We start from the raw sequence: 17,863 nt of genomic DNA, 5'->3' as shown, positions 1-17,863 counted from the left end.
CCTAAAAGCTTTGTTATGCAAGAATATTGAAGTAAGTTAGAAGATATTTTTATTCTAGGAGATATACGCGCTGCCGTGTCGTGACAAAACGCTGTAACTTTGGCGGAGAAGTTTTGCGAAAATGAGCCGTAAAGTTTTCATTCGAAAATGTGATCTGTATCGTGTAGAACCAGTGTAACTAGGCAATAATGGTCAACCAATCAATTTTCACCAAATTTAATCACACAACATGCATTTACGTAACATTACATGTAACCACGTGTTTCCAAAGTCAAGATACACTGGTTCTACACGATACAGATCACATTTTCGAATGAAAACTTTACGGCTCATTTTCGCAAAACTTCTCCGCCAAAGTTACAGCGTTTTGTCACGACACGGCAGCGCGGTTTTCCTGGAAAATGAAAATGTAAGAGAATCGACTTATCATGATTTATAATTAACCTATTCGCTGTTAACCATTTTACTAATTTGTCCGTAAAAATGTCAGATTTCCTCTCAACTTCTTCTATTGATTTTCCTGATATTATCATACTGATGTCATCAGCATATAGAATACATTTTGCTGGATGCATGAATTCTAACAAGTCATTTATATATATCAGGAAGAGAATAGGACCCAAAATGGAACCTTGAGGAACACCTCTGATTACAGTTGATAAAGACGAACAAGTTGTTTGAAACCCATCTGCAGCTAATTTTAATATTTGTAACGCTTGTTGCCTACTGGATAAATAAGAGAGAAACCAGTTGTGAGCTACTCCTCTAATACCATAAGCATACAACTTGCTTAAAAGAATAGCATGATCAATTGTATCAAAAGCTTTGGATAAGTCGATAAATAGACCAACAACATATTTACTGTTTTTTAATTCAAGAGCTATATTGGACATGTAATCAAACAAGGCTGTTTCAATACTTTTCTTATTTTGGAAGCCATGTTGTGATGGTGATAGTAAGTTACATGACTTCAAAAAATTACAGAGTCGTGACTTCATCACATATTCAAAAATTTTTGAAAACGTTTAAAGAATGGAGACTGGGCGATAGTTTTTTACATCATGCATACTCCCCTTTTCATGGAGAGGAATTACTTTTGCCACTTTTAACACTGATGGAAAATATCCTTTTTCAAGAGATAGGTTTACTAAATAACAAAGATGATTTACAATGAAAGGAAAACAAAATTTAATAACAGTCAGTGGAACTTCATCAACACCTGAAGATCCCGAATTAGACATCCTACTCAATATTTTCCATAACTCCTCTACTGTTGCTGGAATTAAAAAAATCGTATGTGAATGCATTGGAAATTTCATCGAGTCGTCATAACTCGCTTGTATGGGGTCAGGTAGTGGTACACTATCTAGAAAATAATCATTGAAGACATCTGCAATCCGCTTATGTTCTTTAATAATTTCGTCCCCAACTTTAACATACTCAAAGTCGCTCTTTTGTTGTTTGTTCCACCATTTAAGATTTTCCACATAGTTTTAGCTTTATTAGTAGAATTAAGTATTGTGGAGCTATTTGATAGTAATTTAGCTGTTTTAGTCACTCTTCTGTATATTTTCCTGTACCTTAAACTATAATTTCGAAACCTGTGAGGAACTGATGTATTTATTTTGAGTAATCTATTATATTTAAATATGTTACTTTTAGAAATTTTGATGCCTTCAGTTAACCAAGATTTAGTGGACGACGTCCGGATTTAACGAGTAACTTTTGGAAACGCCATATTGAAGTAATGTAAGAAAGTTTCAAAGAAGTATTTAAACTTACATTCAGTGTCAGACGTATTATATATGCCATTCCAAGACTCGTGAGAAAGCAAGAAATTTAGATATTTCATATTATGACATGAGAAAATTCTCTTTGTAACTGTGTATACTTTAGACTTAAGAACAGTGGTATTGTTTAAAATGATTTTTAAAATAATGGCATCATGATAAGAGAAACCGGGATCAAATACTTCAAGGTTATAGGCAAATTGGTTTTTACTAATGATGAACTGATCTAGCGCACTTTTATTATGACGTGTCGGTACATCCACTAGTGCTTGGAGATTGTACACATTCAGCAGATCTCGTAGATCGGATTTCTTTTTTGCTTCCACTATCCAATTTACATTAATATCACCACAGATGATCATTTTTTCAGTCTTTTCGTATGAAGTGCAAAAGACTTTCGAGTTTCTTTAAGAAAACAGTAAATATGCCGGATGGCGACCTATAAATGAATATAATACAAATGTTAACACTTGGTAATTTAATGGCTACAGCTTCAAAGTCAAATTCAGAGGTGAATTTTGTAATATCTATTTCAGAAGCTTTTAGACTATTGTGAACAAAGATGCATACACCTCCACGTTCGTGTGAAACACGAGAGAATTTAGTGGTAAGATTAAAGTTTTCAAAAATGATCTCCTTAATAAGTGTATCATTTAGCCAATGTTCACCAAGACAAATAACCTTACATTCTTTCAAATCATCAGCTAAAAGTACATCAAAATATTCGAGTTTATTCTGGATGCCTTGTACATTCTGATGAAAAATACTTATTGTATTAGCTATCTTGGGTTCGGATTTTTCATCTGGTGTGCTAAAAAAGTTATATTTTTTACGTTATTTTGTCCGTAATAGCAGGGACGTAGCCAGAGTTCTGAGTTTGCGGGGGCCATATTTGCAAATGAAATAACATTATATATATATATATATATATATATATATATATATAATGTGTGTGTGTATTATATTGTGTACTCACGATAATTCGCTGAATCGGGTGGCGCGGCAACCGCGGATAATGAACACGAAAACATCGTATGATGAACTCACCAATAAATTGCTTTAAATTAAACTTTAACAACTCTTTCGGGGGTTAGAAGAGAAAAGTGAACCTCTCCTACGAAATGCGATAATGGAACAATAATTTAAAAACTTTGATACATTTATACAGGGTGTTTCAAAACAGCACCGACAACGTTTGGGGGGTGATTCCTGACACCAAGATAAGACAAAAAGTATAGACCTACCAGGGTGCACAAATGCTTTCTTTCGGCGTTATTGGCTGCCGAAAACATGAAAAAAATGAACTTTGAAGGTCCATTGCTCCAATACTATGGGAGCTACCGTAGTCGGGTCAAGACTTCACTTAGGAACTACTATATGCTCAAGTTTTAGAATCCTGTGGTACTTCCGCAACAATTTTTATAGATGTAGTTCGTGAGTACTTCAGATTATATGCACGTAGCCAAACTCCCTCTATAAAAATCGTTGTGGAAGTATCGCAGGATTCTGAAACTTGGATTATTGGTTAGGGCACATACTAGTTCCAAAGCGAAGTCTTGAACCGACTACGGTAGGTCGCATAGCTTTTGAGCTATGGGCTTTCAAAATTTATTTTCGGCAGCCTATAACTCCGAAACGAAGCATTTGTGCGCCCAGGTTGGTCTATACTTTTTTGTCTAATCTTAGTGTCAGGAATCACCTCCCAAACGTGGTCGGTGTTGTTTTGAAACACCCTGTATATACTGTACATTTTTGCCTTGTACCTTTATATGCTTTGTAGCTTGAGAAATAATTACAAATAATATAGTAAGTAATAGGTAACAGGTAATACATTAACTACTCTAAAAAAGTGACATGACTTCCATGAGGTTACCTAAACTAAACACACAAGCTCTCAAGACTTATATTTTTGCGTTAAAATGTAATATTCTACATAGTTAAAGAAACATTATAGCCTATACTAGACTAATTTCAATATTGAACTTCAATATAATTTCAACTGACTATCGTGTAAATTTGATAAGCATTAACAAACCTTAGCATTTATTAAAGATCTTGAGTTCCTTCATATACATTTTTATTGTTCACAAAATCGTTAACGTCTTCCGTGCATCTCAAACATATGAATATTAAAGAGGCCTACAATACATGAACGTCCGTAAGCATAAAAAATCTAATCAACGAAGTACATATAAAATAATAATTGGTAAAATATTGGTATAATATTACACCACCACTTTTTATGCTGTTCTTGCATCCATCTGACAAGGTTCTGCCACATTGCATTTACAAATTACTTGCTGGACACAAACTGTAGCGCATCTGCTACGACTTTCTGAATAGGCCTATGTCAATAATTTTATCTTCTTCAAGGTTAGGGGCTATCTCTTGTTCTATTTCAAGTGCGGCTAATGCTGATGTTCCGTCCTGACCAGACTTACAATGAAGATATGATTTGATCATTGGCTTATTTAGGGGGGCTTCGGGCTTAAGCCCTCCCCCGAAATTTTATTTACTATATTAAAGTAAATGACATATCTTGCAGAATTTTCGTATTTCCAGGACTAAAGTTAGCAAAGCCCCCGAAACAAAATCGTAAATACGCCACTGGATTTGAGAGTCTTATGCATGCTGAAAGAAGACTCACAAGAAGCTGATAACACAGGTAGGGTCAAGACTATTTCCAACAAATTCGTAATTTGGGGTGAAATTGCCTTGGGCAGAACAGCTCGCAGGTCCGAGATATTTGTAATTTCTTTCTCCATAAGAGATTCTACGTAATTTTTACAATAATGAATTCATATTCAGGAAAATGTATTTTGAATTGAGTAGCCTCCAATTCCATTGCCTCCTTCATCAATAACATTTTTGTTTTAGGATGACATGCTTGAATGCCACCAATCACAGATATATTTTCGTTGCAGAATTTTCTCACAAACTCGTTCACAATGTTCTCATCATTCTCCTAAATTTTCATAAATAACTATAAAGATGGTCCTAAATTTTCATAACTAACTATAAAGATGGTCCTAAATTTTCCAAATAAGTACAGATAACGATCACTAAAGTTCATAATCGACTGTTTAAGAACATGTCGGCCCTTATTGATATATCACATGTGTACCTTTCAAAAAATATCACATATTTCAAAATGACGGCTTTCAAAATAGCGGCGGAGGTTCCTGATCTACTTTGCCCATTCTTCCCTTGTCAATATGTGAAACTACCACTGTTTGAATTGTGTATCTTTCACTATTTTTACGATTCAACAGTTTATTTGATATATTTCTATAACATAACATAGCCCTTCTCCCACCAAATTTGACACCCTCCTCCTCCGTTCCTTATGATGCTCAGCCGCTATAATTTTGCACATAAAAATATTTTCACATACTCTATCAGGTACACTATGTCTCATCGTGCATCTCAACTCATCCATTTGGACCCTTTACTTGTTAGTCGATTGTGAAAAGTGCATTCGCATAGATTTTTAACCGTTGGCACCTCAAGGCGACTATAAGGCTGGAATCACTATGGGCTGGAGGAAACTAGCAATGTTAAAAATGACGACTCCCAGCCCCAAAGTTACTGATCTTATACTCACATTACCGTTCACTTAATGTTTAAGAAATAGCCTATAAATGGGTTTAAAAAATAACCTTTTCTTAGAAGTACGAATAATTTCAGTTTACTGTTGATAATTTTTTCATTTATTATCTGATAAAAACAATTTGTAACATAATTTTAAATAAATATTTGAGGGGGCCAAACCAAGCTTTGGGGGGGCCGGTGCTCGCCCGTGCCCCTCCTTAGCTACGTCCCTGCGTAATAGTATGAGATTTTAGTTAATCACGATACACAATGTACGGGTGCCTGAGAACTACTCATATCTTAGATGCAAAATAAGTATGTTCCTCTTAGAGCACTTTTAATACAACCTTTGCATTTTTCTGGACTTTCATATTCCCTATCTCCATTTCGTGTTTATTGATTTTTTTTTTCAGATTCCATAAGAATACTATTTCGGGAAGAGCTAATAAGATCACTACACGAAAGGTAAACATTTCTCATTCAGATGAGAAATCTTGTATTAAGAAGAAAATTTCGAAGGGGTTTCTTGAATCATATTCGCCCACACAAATGTTAATACATACGGGTGAAAAATATCACAGGGGCCAAGAGAGTGCGAATCTTATATCCACGCATATAGGAGAAAAAGCAAAGCTATCCGGAGAAGATGGAAATCGATTTATTTCCAAGTCAAATTTGGTAAGACACATGTTCACACATACAGGTGAAAAACTTCACAAGTGCCAAGAGTGTTCAAAGGCATTTATTAAAAAATCAAATTGGCGAAAACACATGTTCGCACATAACAGTGAAAGGCCTCACAAATGCCAAGAGTGTGCAAAGGGATGTATGAACAAATCATGTTTGCAATTACACATGTTCACACATAACGGTGAAAAACCTTACAAGTGCCAAGAGTGTGCAAAGGGATTTATCACACAATCTCATTTGCGAAGACATGTTCACACATAACAGTGAAAGGCCTTACAAGTGCCAAGAGTGTGCAAAGGGATTTATCAGTAAGTCATCTTTGCAATTACACATGTTCACACATAAGGACGAAAAACCTCACAAGTGCCAAGAGTGTGCAAAGGGATTTATCACAAAATCAGATTTGCGAAGACACATGTTTACACATAACAGTGAAAGGCCTTACAAGTGTCCAGAGTGTGCAAAGGGATTTATCAGTAAGAGATTTTTGCAATTACACATGTTCACACATAACGACGAAAAACCTCACAAGTGCCAAGAGTGTGCAAAGGGATTTACCAGAAAGTATAGCTTGCAATTACACATGTTCACACATAACGGTGAAAGGCCTCACAAGTGCCAAGAGTGTTCAAAGGCATTTATCACAAAATCACATTTGCGAAAACACATGTTCACACATAACAGTGAAAGGCCTCACAAGTGCCAAGAGTGTGCAAAGGGATTTATCACAATATCAGATTTGCAAAAACACATGTTCACACATAACAGTGAAAGACCTCATAAATGCCGAGAGTGTGCAAAGGGATTTAGTAAAAAATCATATTTGCGAAAACACATGTTCACACATAACAGTGAAAGGTCTCACAAATGCCAAGAGTGTGCAAAGCGATTTACCAGAAAAAGTAGTTTGCAATTACACATTCTCACACATACAAACGAAAAACCACACAAGTGCCAAGAGTGTTCAAAGGGATTTATCACAAAATCACATTTGCGAAAACACATGTTCACACATAACGGTGAAAGGCCTCACAAGTGCCATGAGTGTGCAAAGGTATTTATCAGTAAATATCATTTGCAGTTACACATGTTCACACATAAGAAAGAAAAACCTCACAAATGCCAAGAGTGTGCAAAGGGATTTAACACAAAATCAGATTTGCGAATGCACATATTAACGCATAAAGATGAAATACCTTATAAGTGCCGAGAGTGTGCAAAGGAATTTACTACAAAATCAAATAAGCAAAAACACATGCTTATACATACAGTTGAGAAACGTCACAAGTGCCAAGAGTGTTCAATGGAATTTATCACAAAATCAGGTTTGCGAAAACACGTGTTCACACATACAGACGAAAAACCTTTTAAGTGTCAACAGTGTGGAAATGGATTTCTTACAAAAGAAAGATTGGTAAATCACATATTTACACACACAGGTGAAAGACCAAATTTTTGCGAAAAGTGTGGTAAGGGATTTATTACAAAAACAAATTTAGCAATACACATAGCGAAACATACCGGTGAAAAATTTTACAAATGCCAAGAGTGTGAAAAGGGATTTGTAACAAAATCAACACTAGCAAAACATATGTTCATTCATACAGGTGAAGGATCAAGTCTATGTCACGAGTGTGGAAAGAGATTTTTGAATAGATCACTTTTGGTAAGACACATGTACAAGCATACAGGTGAAAAACCCTACAACTGTCAAGAGTGTGGGAAAGGATTTGTTAAAAAATCAAACCTGGCAAATCACACATTCATACACACAGGTGAAAAAACTAAAAAATGACAAGAGCGTGAAAGCGGAGTTTACAATCAGATTTGGGAAAACAAAGGGGAAAAAGTTTCTGAAAATTTTCACCTTCGTAACATATGTTCACACGTACAGGTGTCAAGTTTCACAAATGCCAAGATTACCGACACTTTTCATTAAAATATATTTGGCAGGATATTTAATACAGGCAAGGAAAAAACCTCATACTAAAGAAATAGAAGGAATTTTATTGAGAGGACAAACTTAGTAACACGTGATCACATGAAGATTTTATCTCATGACATTTTGTCAAAAATTGCCTAGAATTTACTGATCGAAATGCTGTTTCTTGATACATACTGATAACCCCGTATACTCTTCAATTGTTTCTTGATTTTAAACATGTATATGTCTTACGGAAACATACTGTTCCGTACAAAAGTTCAGGCGAACCCAAAAAAAGAAAACAAATTATCTTAAACTTTAAGCAAAGCGATATTGCTCGAAAACAGGGATACCTTTAAAATTTTGAAACTTATTAAGTGGATCAGGTGTCTTGCGTTGATACTGATACAAGCCGAAGTAGAAACAAGGTTTTTGATCTGTTGTCCCATTTTATTCTTATTTTTTTAAATATATAGTATCTTAGTATTTTGCAACTGATAAGAACAGAAACAATGTGGCACGTATGAAGTGCAAGAAGTTTGATAAAACAAGACAGTTTCTTACCCAAAAAAAATCACTACCTGATTCATGCCCTCTTTTTCAATGCAGTGGAATTTAAAGAATTCAGCTTATATGATGTGTTTCCAATCGATGCCACCTCTATCTGCCGGCGCAAGAACTCGTGTGGGAAGTTTCATTTGAGGTATATATATATATATATATATATATATATATATATATATATATATATATATATATATATATATATATATATATATATATTTGTGTGTGTGTTTGTGTTATGTAAATTGAAGGCTAATTTTTCGTAGGAACACGACGTAACCCCACACAAGTCTATTATGTGCATTGTGTATGTTTGTTTTTCCTTGTAAACGTAAGAGTGTGTTGAAACCATCGTTACTGAAGATAGATTAGTAATCTGAATCATCACATCTTCCCTAGTTATGATTTAGTTTTACCGACTTCAATTTTACATCTTCATAGGATAAGCTTCCTAATGTCAATGCCAAAAGCGTTTGGACTGTATGATTTTCCGTAACCTAATAGGTCTCACTCTAGCAGAGAACAGTGTTTTTATCAAATTTTAGAGATTGACTTTTCAACAAGAGAATACAATCATCGAAGACCGAATTTCATGGGAAACCGACTGAAACCTGACATTATCTCTGTGTCGCAAACAACTTTGGAAAACCCTGATCTTTCCAAAATGCTAAACAGGATACATGTCTATACAGCGTTTAAAATTACTGAAGAAAGCTTTAGATGCACCATGTCCAACTTCACTTTTACACGTTGGTTCTTTAATGTTATATTTTTAAATCTATTGCTAACAGGTTGACTCGAGAATCTAGCCCAATTGTAACAATTGCAAAAAGACGAATCAGGAAGATTATAGAAGGGTTTCAGGCTCTGGCATGTTAAATTATTAAAAGGATTCCCCCAAACAAACTGATATAGCAAAGAATATCTAGAAGTCGAATAACTCGAAGTCCAATTAGACATGGTCAATATGGTAGGACTGCTATTACGAAATATTTGTACTGTATTTCAGTACGTACAACAGCGTTCGAATTAGAATGAGACCTCGGTAATGACACACCAGAAATATTTTTCAGAAAACAATAACTATCATATGGTGAGGTAACACTACTAGGCAAAGTCAGGGTCACATGCGACGTCGGCTGACTACGGTTACTAAATTTAGTCCCATCAACAGACATCCTATCTGTACAGATGTTTGTGAAGCAGACTTTCTTCCTGGCGATATTATCGCTTCTCTCTCCAGATTCAACAAGTTTCTTATTCGAAGTCATGGACTTAATTTTAACCGTGTTGATCTCTTTTTGGGTTTGATCATAGCGAAGCTCGAGTCTTTGCTGAAGAACAGAGACTTGTTTGGTAAAATTCTTATATTCATCGCAAACGGATTCAAAGATGGTGGCCGTAGGTTCATAAATTAGTTTCACTGAAATCGTATCCTTGGATTTCGCATCCACGTACTCAGGTAACTTTCAAGACACTTCACGTTATCAAATTTTCATTCAAATTTTGCAACAAAGCAAACAAGCGTGTCCTAACAGAATTCCCTAAACCACTAATCGGGGCTGAACAGCTGCAGGGGTTTTCGAATTACCAGGTCATCATTTTCATTTGGCTTAATCAGGCCATCATCAATTGATTTCTCATTTATTAACTTTATTTATTAACTAAACATAGTATCAGGTTCTTTTATCCCAACACAACGGAGACGTACCACCGGGTACATTTTTCGCACGTCGCTGAATCTTCTCGTTCAGTGGTTTCTCAGATTCTAAATTTAGCACTCTGATTGCAACAGGCATACTCTCCGGAACTAGTCACATTTCCGTTTCCGGAAACGCGCTCAGGCAAAATTATAAGAAAACAATATATATTAACCATTATACCAAACTTCTATGAGGAACCCATACCAATGCACCCGGCGCCGAAACATGCTCTTTATTCTCATCCTCTATCTTCTATTCTGCATGTTACCTTTTACTTACCTTCCTACCACAGTCTTAGTTGAATAAAGTAAATCTCAGAACGGTACTTCAAAGAAGACAGTCAAACACCGTAATAATCATTTCGATTATCTTCTCAAATTAAACTGCTGTTCAAACGTTAAATCTTCTAAGCAACATTCCTTAAATTGTACTTTTATTTTCTAGCAACCAAATATTCCTTTATCGCAGCATGTAAAAATCACAGATCTAAGTGTCACAGCAACTTTAACACAATATTTGCAAGTATCAGAACGAAAGAAAAAAATTTAAAAAAATCAAACACAGTTACTGGATTTAGTATAAGCTTACACATGTTTCGCTCGTTTAAATTTTTAGTCCAACATTTTAAGAGATTTCCACAGACACGCTTCTTCCTTTGATTGAATACACAGATTTCCATTAACACTCGTTCACAAAAAGTATAAATCTGTGACTTTAATGCTTATTCACTGAAGGTTTAGTTTTGTTTGACTTTAATAGTTATTCACTGAAGGTTTATTTTAAAATAATCACTAACATTTTGTCGTTCACGAATTAATAGTTACATTTAGTTACTTACTTTCAACGAAGAGTACTTATAATGATGTTAGTAACCATGAAAAACCTTATACTTTTGCATTTAACATTACATCCATCTTCACTGTTAAACAGGAGTAATTATTGTCTCGCCGAAGCCCCTGTCGAGATTCAGAACTGAAAATAATTCAAAATCAGGCACAGGTGTCACTGGAACGAGAACAAAAGGGAAACAGAGAACTTAAATGTATTAAATAAGTCGTTTCTATTCCAACACAGCACAATGTCAACAACATTGTATTACTATTTTAAATTGGAAACACTTGAAAGCACCGGAAAGATAACTTGCGTTCAATTATAAAATTCCTGTTTATTTCGTAACACTGACAATTTAATATTAAGGTTTGAAATGAAACTTTACTATAGGGAGCCAAGACAGCTCCTAACCGAAACACTGAGACGAGAGTTTATTGACCTTCACAAAATATCACTAGGAAGACTAAGCTTTGGTTGTTTGTGTCAGTTTATTATCGTTGACAAAATATAAAATGATATGTATACTAAAAAAGAGACGACCATTATTTAAAAAACAAGAGCGATTATTGGAAAGATATTTGGGCGCAAAATATTCTAGAATGACAACTAAATCCGGAAAAAAAACTTGTAGCATTACACTTAAAGGAATAAATACAGATAATAGAAAAAACTTCTTAATCTACTAACGTAAGTTATTGACAACAACCAGCTGTGTTTCGCACAGAGAAGGAAGAGAGTGCGTTAACTAAGATGATTACGCGGCACGGAGCAAAGCCGTTAGCCAGGACAGGAAATGCCTCCTATTGGAATTGACTTATTCAGCCATGCTGTAGCATACCTTGTGCAACAAAAAACTGAACATATTTCGAATGAATCTTAATCACTGGCGCAAATCCCGGGGGACGAGGTGGACAAGTCCCCCTAATCTTGGACCTGAGCCCCCTCAATAATCTGACTTAAAAACTGCTTTTTGGGATAAGTGTGATGATTTGTGTTCGACTGTCACAAAATAATGTAATATGAAATTCATTTCTCTTGGCTTTTCCATTTTTTTTTTAAAAAAAAAGAAGAATCGTATTCTGTAGTATTTCAAGCTGAACTTCGTGCTGTAGTGCGTCTAGTAGTCTCATCAATATGTATAAATTACAATTCCGCTACTTGGGTACAAATTGCAATCAATGCCAGAGAACTATATGCCCCTCTCCTCATGCTGGAAAGTTGTCTCAGCTGTAGGTACGAGCACAAATTCCGGGGAAATGGGGGGACATGTCCCCTCCTTCAACATTGAAACTGGAAACTCCCAATAATCCGATTTGAAAAACGCTTTTTGCAGATAACTATGATGATTTGTGTCCGATTGTCACAAAGGAATGTAAGATGAAATTGATTTCTCTTGGCTTTTCCATCTTTGTCTTGTCTTCCCATCTGCGTCTATGTCTTCCTAATCGTCGTTTTCCGATTGGTCTTACCGCTAACACTTTGAAAGCGTTTCTACTTTCTTATATCCTGGCTACATGACCTGCCCACCTAAGCCTCCTAGACTTGACGAACCTAACAATATGGGTCCATTCCCCATTCCCGTTCTTATTTGGTCCGAATATTCGTCTCAGGATCTTGTTCTCAAATACTTTCAGTCTATGTTCTTCCCTCAGAGTAAGCGACCATGTTTCGAAACCATACAGAACAACAGGTATGGTTATCGTTTTATATATTTTAAGCTTCAAATTCCTCGACAGAATTATCGATGACAACAGATTTTGAACTGAATAATAAAACGAATTTCCCGTTTTTAGTCAACATTTAATTTCTTCGTGAATATGATTTTCGTCTGTTAATATTGATCCTAGATATTGGAAAGTACCCACTTTATCAAAAGTATTATATTTTAATGCATTTAAAATTTGCCGTATTAGGTCCCGACGCACTTCCATGTATTTAGTTTTCTCTGCATTTACTTTTAAACCCATGTCCCTGCAAGCGTTTAATAAGATCTCTGCATTTCTTTCTATTGTTCTCCTATCATCCTCTATTAAATTTACATCATCAGCATATGCCATAACCTGGTGAATACCGTTCAACTATAGGCCCTGGTTGCTATCTTTGATTTTCCATATAGCGTATTCCAGAACTAAGTTAATTAATGATGGCGACAACGCATCTCCTTGTTTCAGGCCATTTTCGACGTGGAAGCTCGTGGACAAAAATTTTCCTACCCCGACTTTACTTAGGGATTCATTTAAACATATCTCAATCAATCTCATTACTTTCTCGGTATTCCAAGTTCTGTAAGAACGTTGTATAATGTTTCTTTCCTAGCCGAATCGTACGCCTTTCTAAAATCAATAAATAGTTGATGTACCGGGGTATTGTACTCCCACTTTTTTTCGACTATTTGGCAAATGGTAAATATTATGTCGATAATTGATCGATTTCGTTCAAAATCGGCATAGATAATCTCCAATAATTTCATCTGTGTATGGGGTCAATCTTACAACTAGAATGTTTGAAAGGACTTTATAGGATGTTGACAGAAGAGAGATGCCTATATAATTATTACAGTCAGTTTTGTCGCCTTTCTTGTGGATTGAAACAATGATTGATTCTTTCCACTCTTGTGGCAATTCTTCCTCGTAGATAAGGAGGATGAGTAGATTTTTCGCCTCCAGCTAAAATTAACTCAGCCGGAATTTCGTTTACACCCGGAGATTTGTGTTTCTTTAATTTTTTTATAGCGATTTCTACTTCTATTCGGTTGGGTTCTGCGGTGTGTATCCCACTTTCTCTACGCACATTAGTTTCTGGCTGCGTGATAAGCAAATCGTCAAAGAAATCTTTCCATCTATTTAAAATGCTATTTGTATCAGTAAGAACTGTTCCATTAGTTTTCTTTAATTTAAGCACGAGGTTGATAGCCTTTCTTAAATACGATGATCCCTTTATACATGTCCCGAATGTTTTTATTTTTACTATTATCTTCAAGTTCCTTAATTTTAGCTTTCAATAGATTGCGTTTCTTTGTTGTAAAAGTTTTGGAAGCTTCCCGCTTGATGTCTACAAAATTTTGTGTAATTATTTTATTCGGATTTTGTAGCCAACGTAATTTTCCCTGTTTTCTCTGGTAATTCGAACCATGGTTTATGCCTACGTATTTCCGCGTGTCCCAGTTTTTTTTCTTTTGAGAGAGGATGCTTCGTAAGCAAAGAAAAGAATTCAATTTGTGGAATATTTTTCTCCATAATCTTAAGGTTACATCTGTTAACTAAAGAGTATACGACATGCGTCAGATTTCTGTAACAATTCCTGTAATATTATTAAGATTATCATCATTTTGCTCAAATAAGATTATTGTTGCGTCATATATAATTGATATTCTTTCTTTATAGTTTTGGGGAAATCATTATTTATATTATTAAAAAAAAGAATTTTAACGTTGATCTTTGTGAATGCATAATTAGAAACATACCAATTATAAATATGCATGTATTCAGATTTCAGAATGGGTTCACGGAAGTGATCTGTAATAGTGATATGTACTACTATTTCATCTACATCGCCGAATATATAATATACTCTACAACAGGTTCACCTCAGAAATCAGATTTATCTACCGTAATATGAGTTTCATCTCCTTTCTCTAGAATAAGCCTCAAATCTGCCCACCTCCCAATATTGAAGACAATCAATGGCGTATTTAGGATTTTGTTTCGAGGGGCTATACCCAAGAGAAGGAAGGAAGTAGGCAATTGCCCACCTGAATTTGAGAATTAAATATATTTTAATTTATGCATAAATTGAAGCTATAATGGCAAGGATTGCAGACCGATAAATCCTGTATGATATGATAAAAAATTTAGGAGTGAATCTAACCCTTTATTCTATTTATACAAGAAAAGGAAACATCTTCTTGGCCTTCCTAATTCCTTTGGCTAATTATTCCCTAGTTTTGATTTTCTGTAATTCAAACATTTGCTTCGTTTAAAAAAAACTAAACGATATAATTTGGGGATGCGGCACAGGGTCGACACGGCATACGACCGACAATTCAGCTCAGAAACCTGTTTCGGTCCTGTGCCGTTTCGGTCCTATGCCGTGTCGATCCTATGCCGTTTCGGTCCTGTGCCGTTTTGCTCTTACGCCGCTGCTCTGAAATAATTTAACTTTTAATCATGTGACTAAAAAAATAATATTTTTATTATCTGTTTAATCTTTGCTCTTACAAATTATAAACTCCTGTCGATTCTATGCCTGTGCAAGTTACATGCATAGAATACGTACGATCGAAACGGCATAGAGCCGACACGGCATAGGACCGAAACGGCACAGGATCGACACGGCATAGGAACGAAACGGCACAGGATCGACACGGCGCAGGACCGAAACGGCATAGGACCCAAACGACGCACGATCATCGCCACTGCGTAGGATCTATAAAACCAAAGATTTATTTCTCATAAAAGCAATCAAAGCCCTGTCAATTGATTTTAAAATATAAGAATTATAAGATATTTACTATATGAATATTAATAATTGTAAGTGACAAAAGAATGATAGTGCTAAATGGACAAAATATAATTTCTTGTGTGCTTGGTCAAAAGCATTTCTATATGTATGGAATACTTATATTTATTATTATTATTATTATTATTACGTTTTAACTCGTTTTGAAATCATGGCCTGATTACACTAGAAAGCGAAAGCCATGAGAAATGTAAGCTAAGTAGTAATATGGAATACTTTTAATGTTGCTCACTAGAGGAAACACTGCTCGCATGTCTTCTCGTTTCGATATCGAGACCACAAGAGATTTTTTAATAAGAAGCTCAGTTGGGAAGTAATAACTGAGCCGATGGCTCGAGCCGGCTCGCTTGGGGTGAACCATCGGCTCGAGCTGGCTTGGTTGGGATGAGCCATCTGCTCGGTTCGGCTCATCTGGGCCGAAGGCTCTAGCTGACTCGGTTCGGTGAGCTGTTGGCTCGGCTCACTTCTCGGTTCGGGTCGATAGTGAGTGCGCTGTGAGCCGAGCTGCTCAAGTTGTTGACAATTGTAAAGTCGGGGCGAACAGTTTTGAAGATATTTGGCCAGTGCCCTATAACTTTTAACAATGTTTGGCTCGAGCCCGAATACTCAACCTAAACCCTCAACCCAAATTCACAAGCTCGTGAACAATATCCTTGACTCCTATAATTCACGACTACCGAGGTTAGCAATCAACTAGTTTTTTAGTATTCAAATACAGACCACGTATCTTTCATGTTTAATCACAGTGTTGTTATAATTATAATTATTATTTATTATTATTAATAATAATAATAAAAGTTGTACTAGTAGTAGTACTAGTATCATTGATAACCTATATTGTCTATGCAAGATACTTGAAGAGAATACTCGAAACTACACACCAGATTTGGCTCGACTCGACCCTAACGCTGGTATAAAGGAGAAACCAAGCTCTCTTGAAGCAAAGGAAAATAATTCTAGGTGTAAATAGAGGAACCGGGCTCTATGTCCCGCCTGCACACTTGATTATAAAGAATTCTCCACATGACCCAGGGATTCCAAATATTGTGTGAATACATATGGGGCAAAAGTAAGCTGCATTAAACGGTTTTCTCCTCGTAATATGTAATTCCGTGGAATATGGTACTTCTGTGCACAGAAGCAACAAAAGTGGAGAAACAAGGGATGTTGTACACGTAGCATAAGGATACCAAGAAGTGCGCTGCAACAGTATACTTGATTTATCCGTTAGGTGAATCTTCTCCCAGGAATACTTTTGATGGCGTTTTCCCCTTCCTTCGAGTTGACAAACCTCAACTTTTCCCTGAGCTATGAAAAACTTCATTGCTATTGTGAATATACCAAAATCCTATCCTAGTGTAGACCACTTACATTTTGATTTTGTCATTGCTGGAGAAATTTTCTAAAAGGAAGCTCGTTGAAAGTACATTTAAAAAAATGGATAGTTTTTTTCGACATTCTAATGTACAGATGGTGATCAGAAAAATGGAAACACCTGTAGTTGGCAACACGTCAGATATATGGGTTGGCAGTGGTGTCGTGCGCCCGCAGCGCCGGGCCGCTGGTGGTGGTGTGTTAGGTCGGTCTCCATACTACGTCAGGCGCAGTGGAACCAGTGTTGTCAGATGGCGGGAAATTTCCCGCAAAACTGAAAATTGTTAGCATTGGCGGGAATGCAGGAAATTATCCTTGAAAATGGAAAATTCTGTCAACTTCCCTTTCATGTCGACTGTTTCTCACTTTTTGTCTTCATCTCTTTGTACATGGAGTAATACATGGATTCGAAGCTTTTTTGAAGGTCAAAAGAACCAGAACAAAGAGAGGTTTATAAACCTATCCAAATGGAACTGAGTGTTACTCGCGCCAATATCCATATTCTGCGAGAAGAATGAAGGGAGGAAGGGTTTACGGCCCTTTGCTTAGTATATTTGTTATGGCCAGTCCTTCACGGAATGTTAGGGTGAAGAGAGGGAAAAGAGGAAGCAGAAAATAGGATAGCCGGAGCCCTATAATAGATTTCACCTCCCGTAGGAAAACATGTACTTCTGATTGATTATTCATAGTTATTTGATTTAATTTGAAATTATTAATTAATTAATCTATATATATAAAAGAGAACGTACAAAATCCTTTGTCCGCTCATCACGCTAATACGGCTGAACCAATTTCTTTCATTTTTGGGGGGTTATTAGGATTTGGACCCTAGATGGTTTTTATCATATCACTTTAATTTTCAATTACCAGTGTCTTGA

General features: G+C 35.9%; 1 protein-coding gene and 1 long non-coding RNA gene across 2 annotated transcripts in view; one reads left to right on the top strand and one right to left on the bottom strand.

Moving 5' to 3' along the window:
- LOC145663589 (uncharacterized) overlaps positions 1 to 8,693 on the top strand; it is a 45,008-nt gene extending 36,315 nt beyond the window's left edge. Inside the window, 2 exon segments of the mRNA XM_081729703.1 lie at positions 5,795 to 6,325; positions 6,327 to 8,693. Of these exon segments, the coding sequence (XP_081585829.1) occupies positions 5,795 to 6,325; positions 6,327 to 7,866 (2,071 nt within the window). The 3' untranslated portion in view covers positions 7,867 to 8,693.
- Positions 8,694 to 8,832: 139 nt separating this feature from the next.
- LOC145663583 (uncharacterized) overlaps positions 8,833 to 17,863 on the bottom strand; it is a 72,224-nt gene continuing 63,193 nt past the window's right edge. Inside the window, exon 3 of the long non-coding RNA XR_014127188.1 lies at positions 8,833 to 11,267. This is a non-coding gene — a long non-coding RNA (uncharacterized LOC145663583). The remainder of the gene's footprint in view (positions 11,268 to 17,863) is intronic.

Source organism: Thermobia domestica, chromosome 1 (assembly GCF_964235325.1).
Source record: "Thermobia domestica chromosome 1, izTheDome1.hap1.1, whole genome shotgun sequence".
In the NCBI taxonomy this organism is placed as follows: Eukaryota; Metazoa; Arthropoda; class Insecta; order Zygentoma; family Lepismatidae; genus Thermobia; species Thermobia domestica.
The sequence above is the reverse complement of the archived record's forward strand: the minus strand, read 5'-3'. Positions and strand labels throughout refer to the sequence as shown.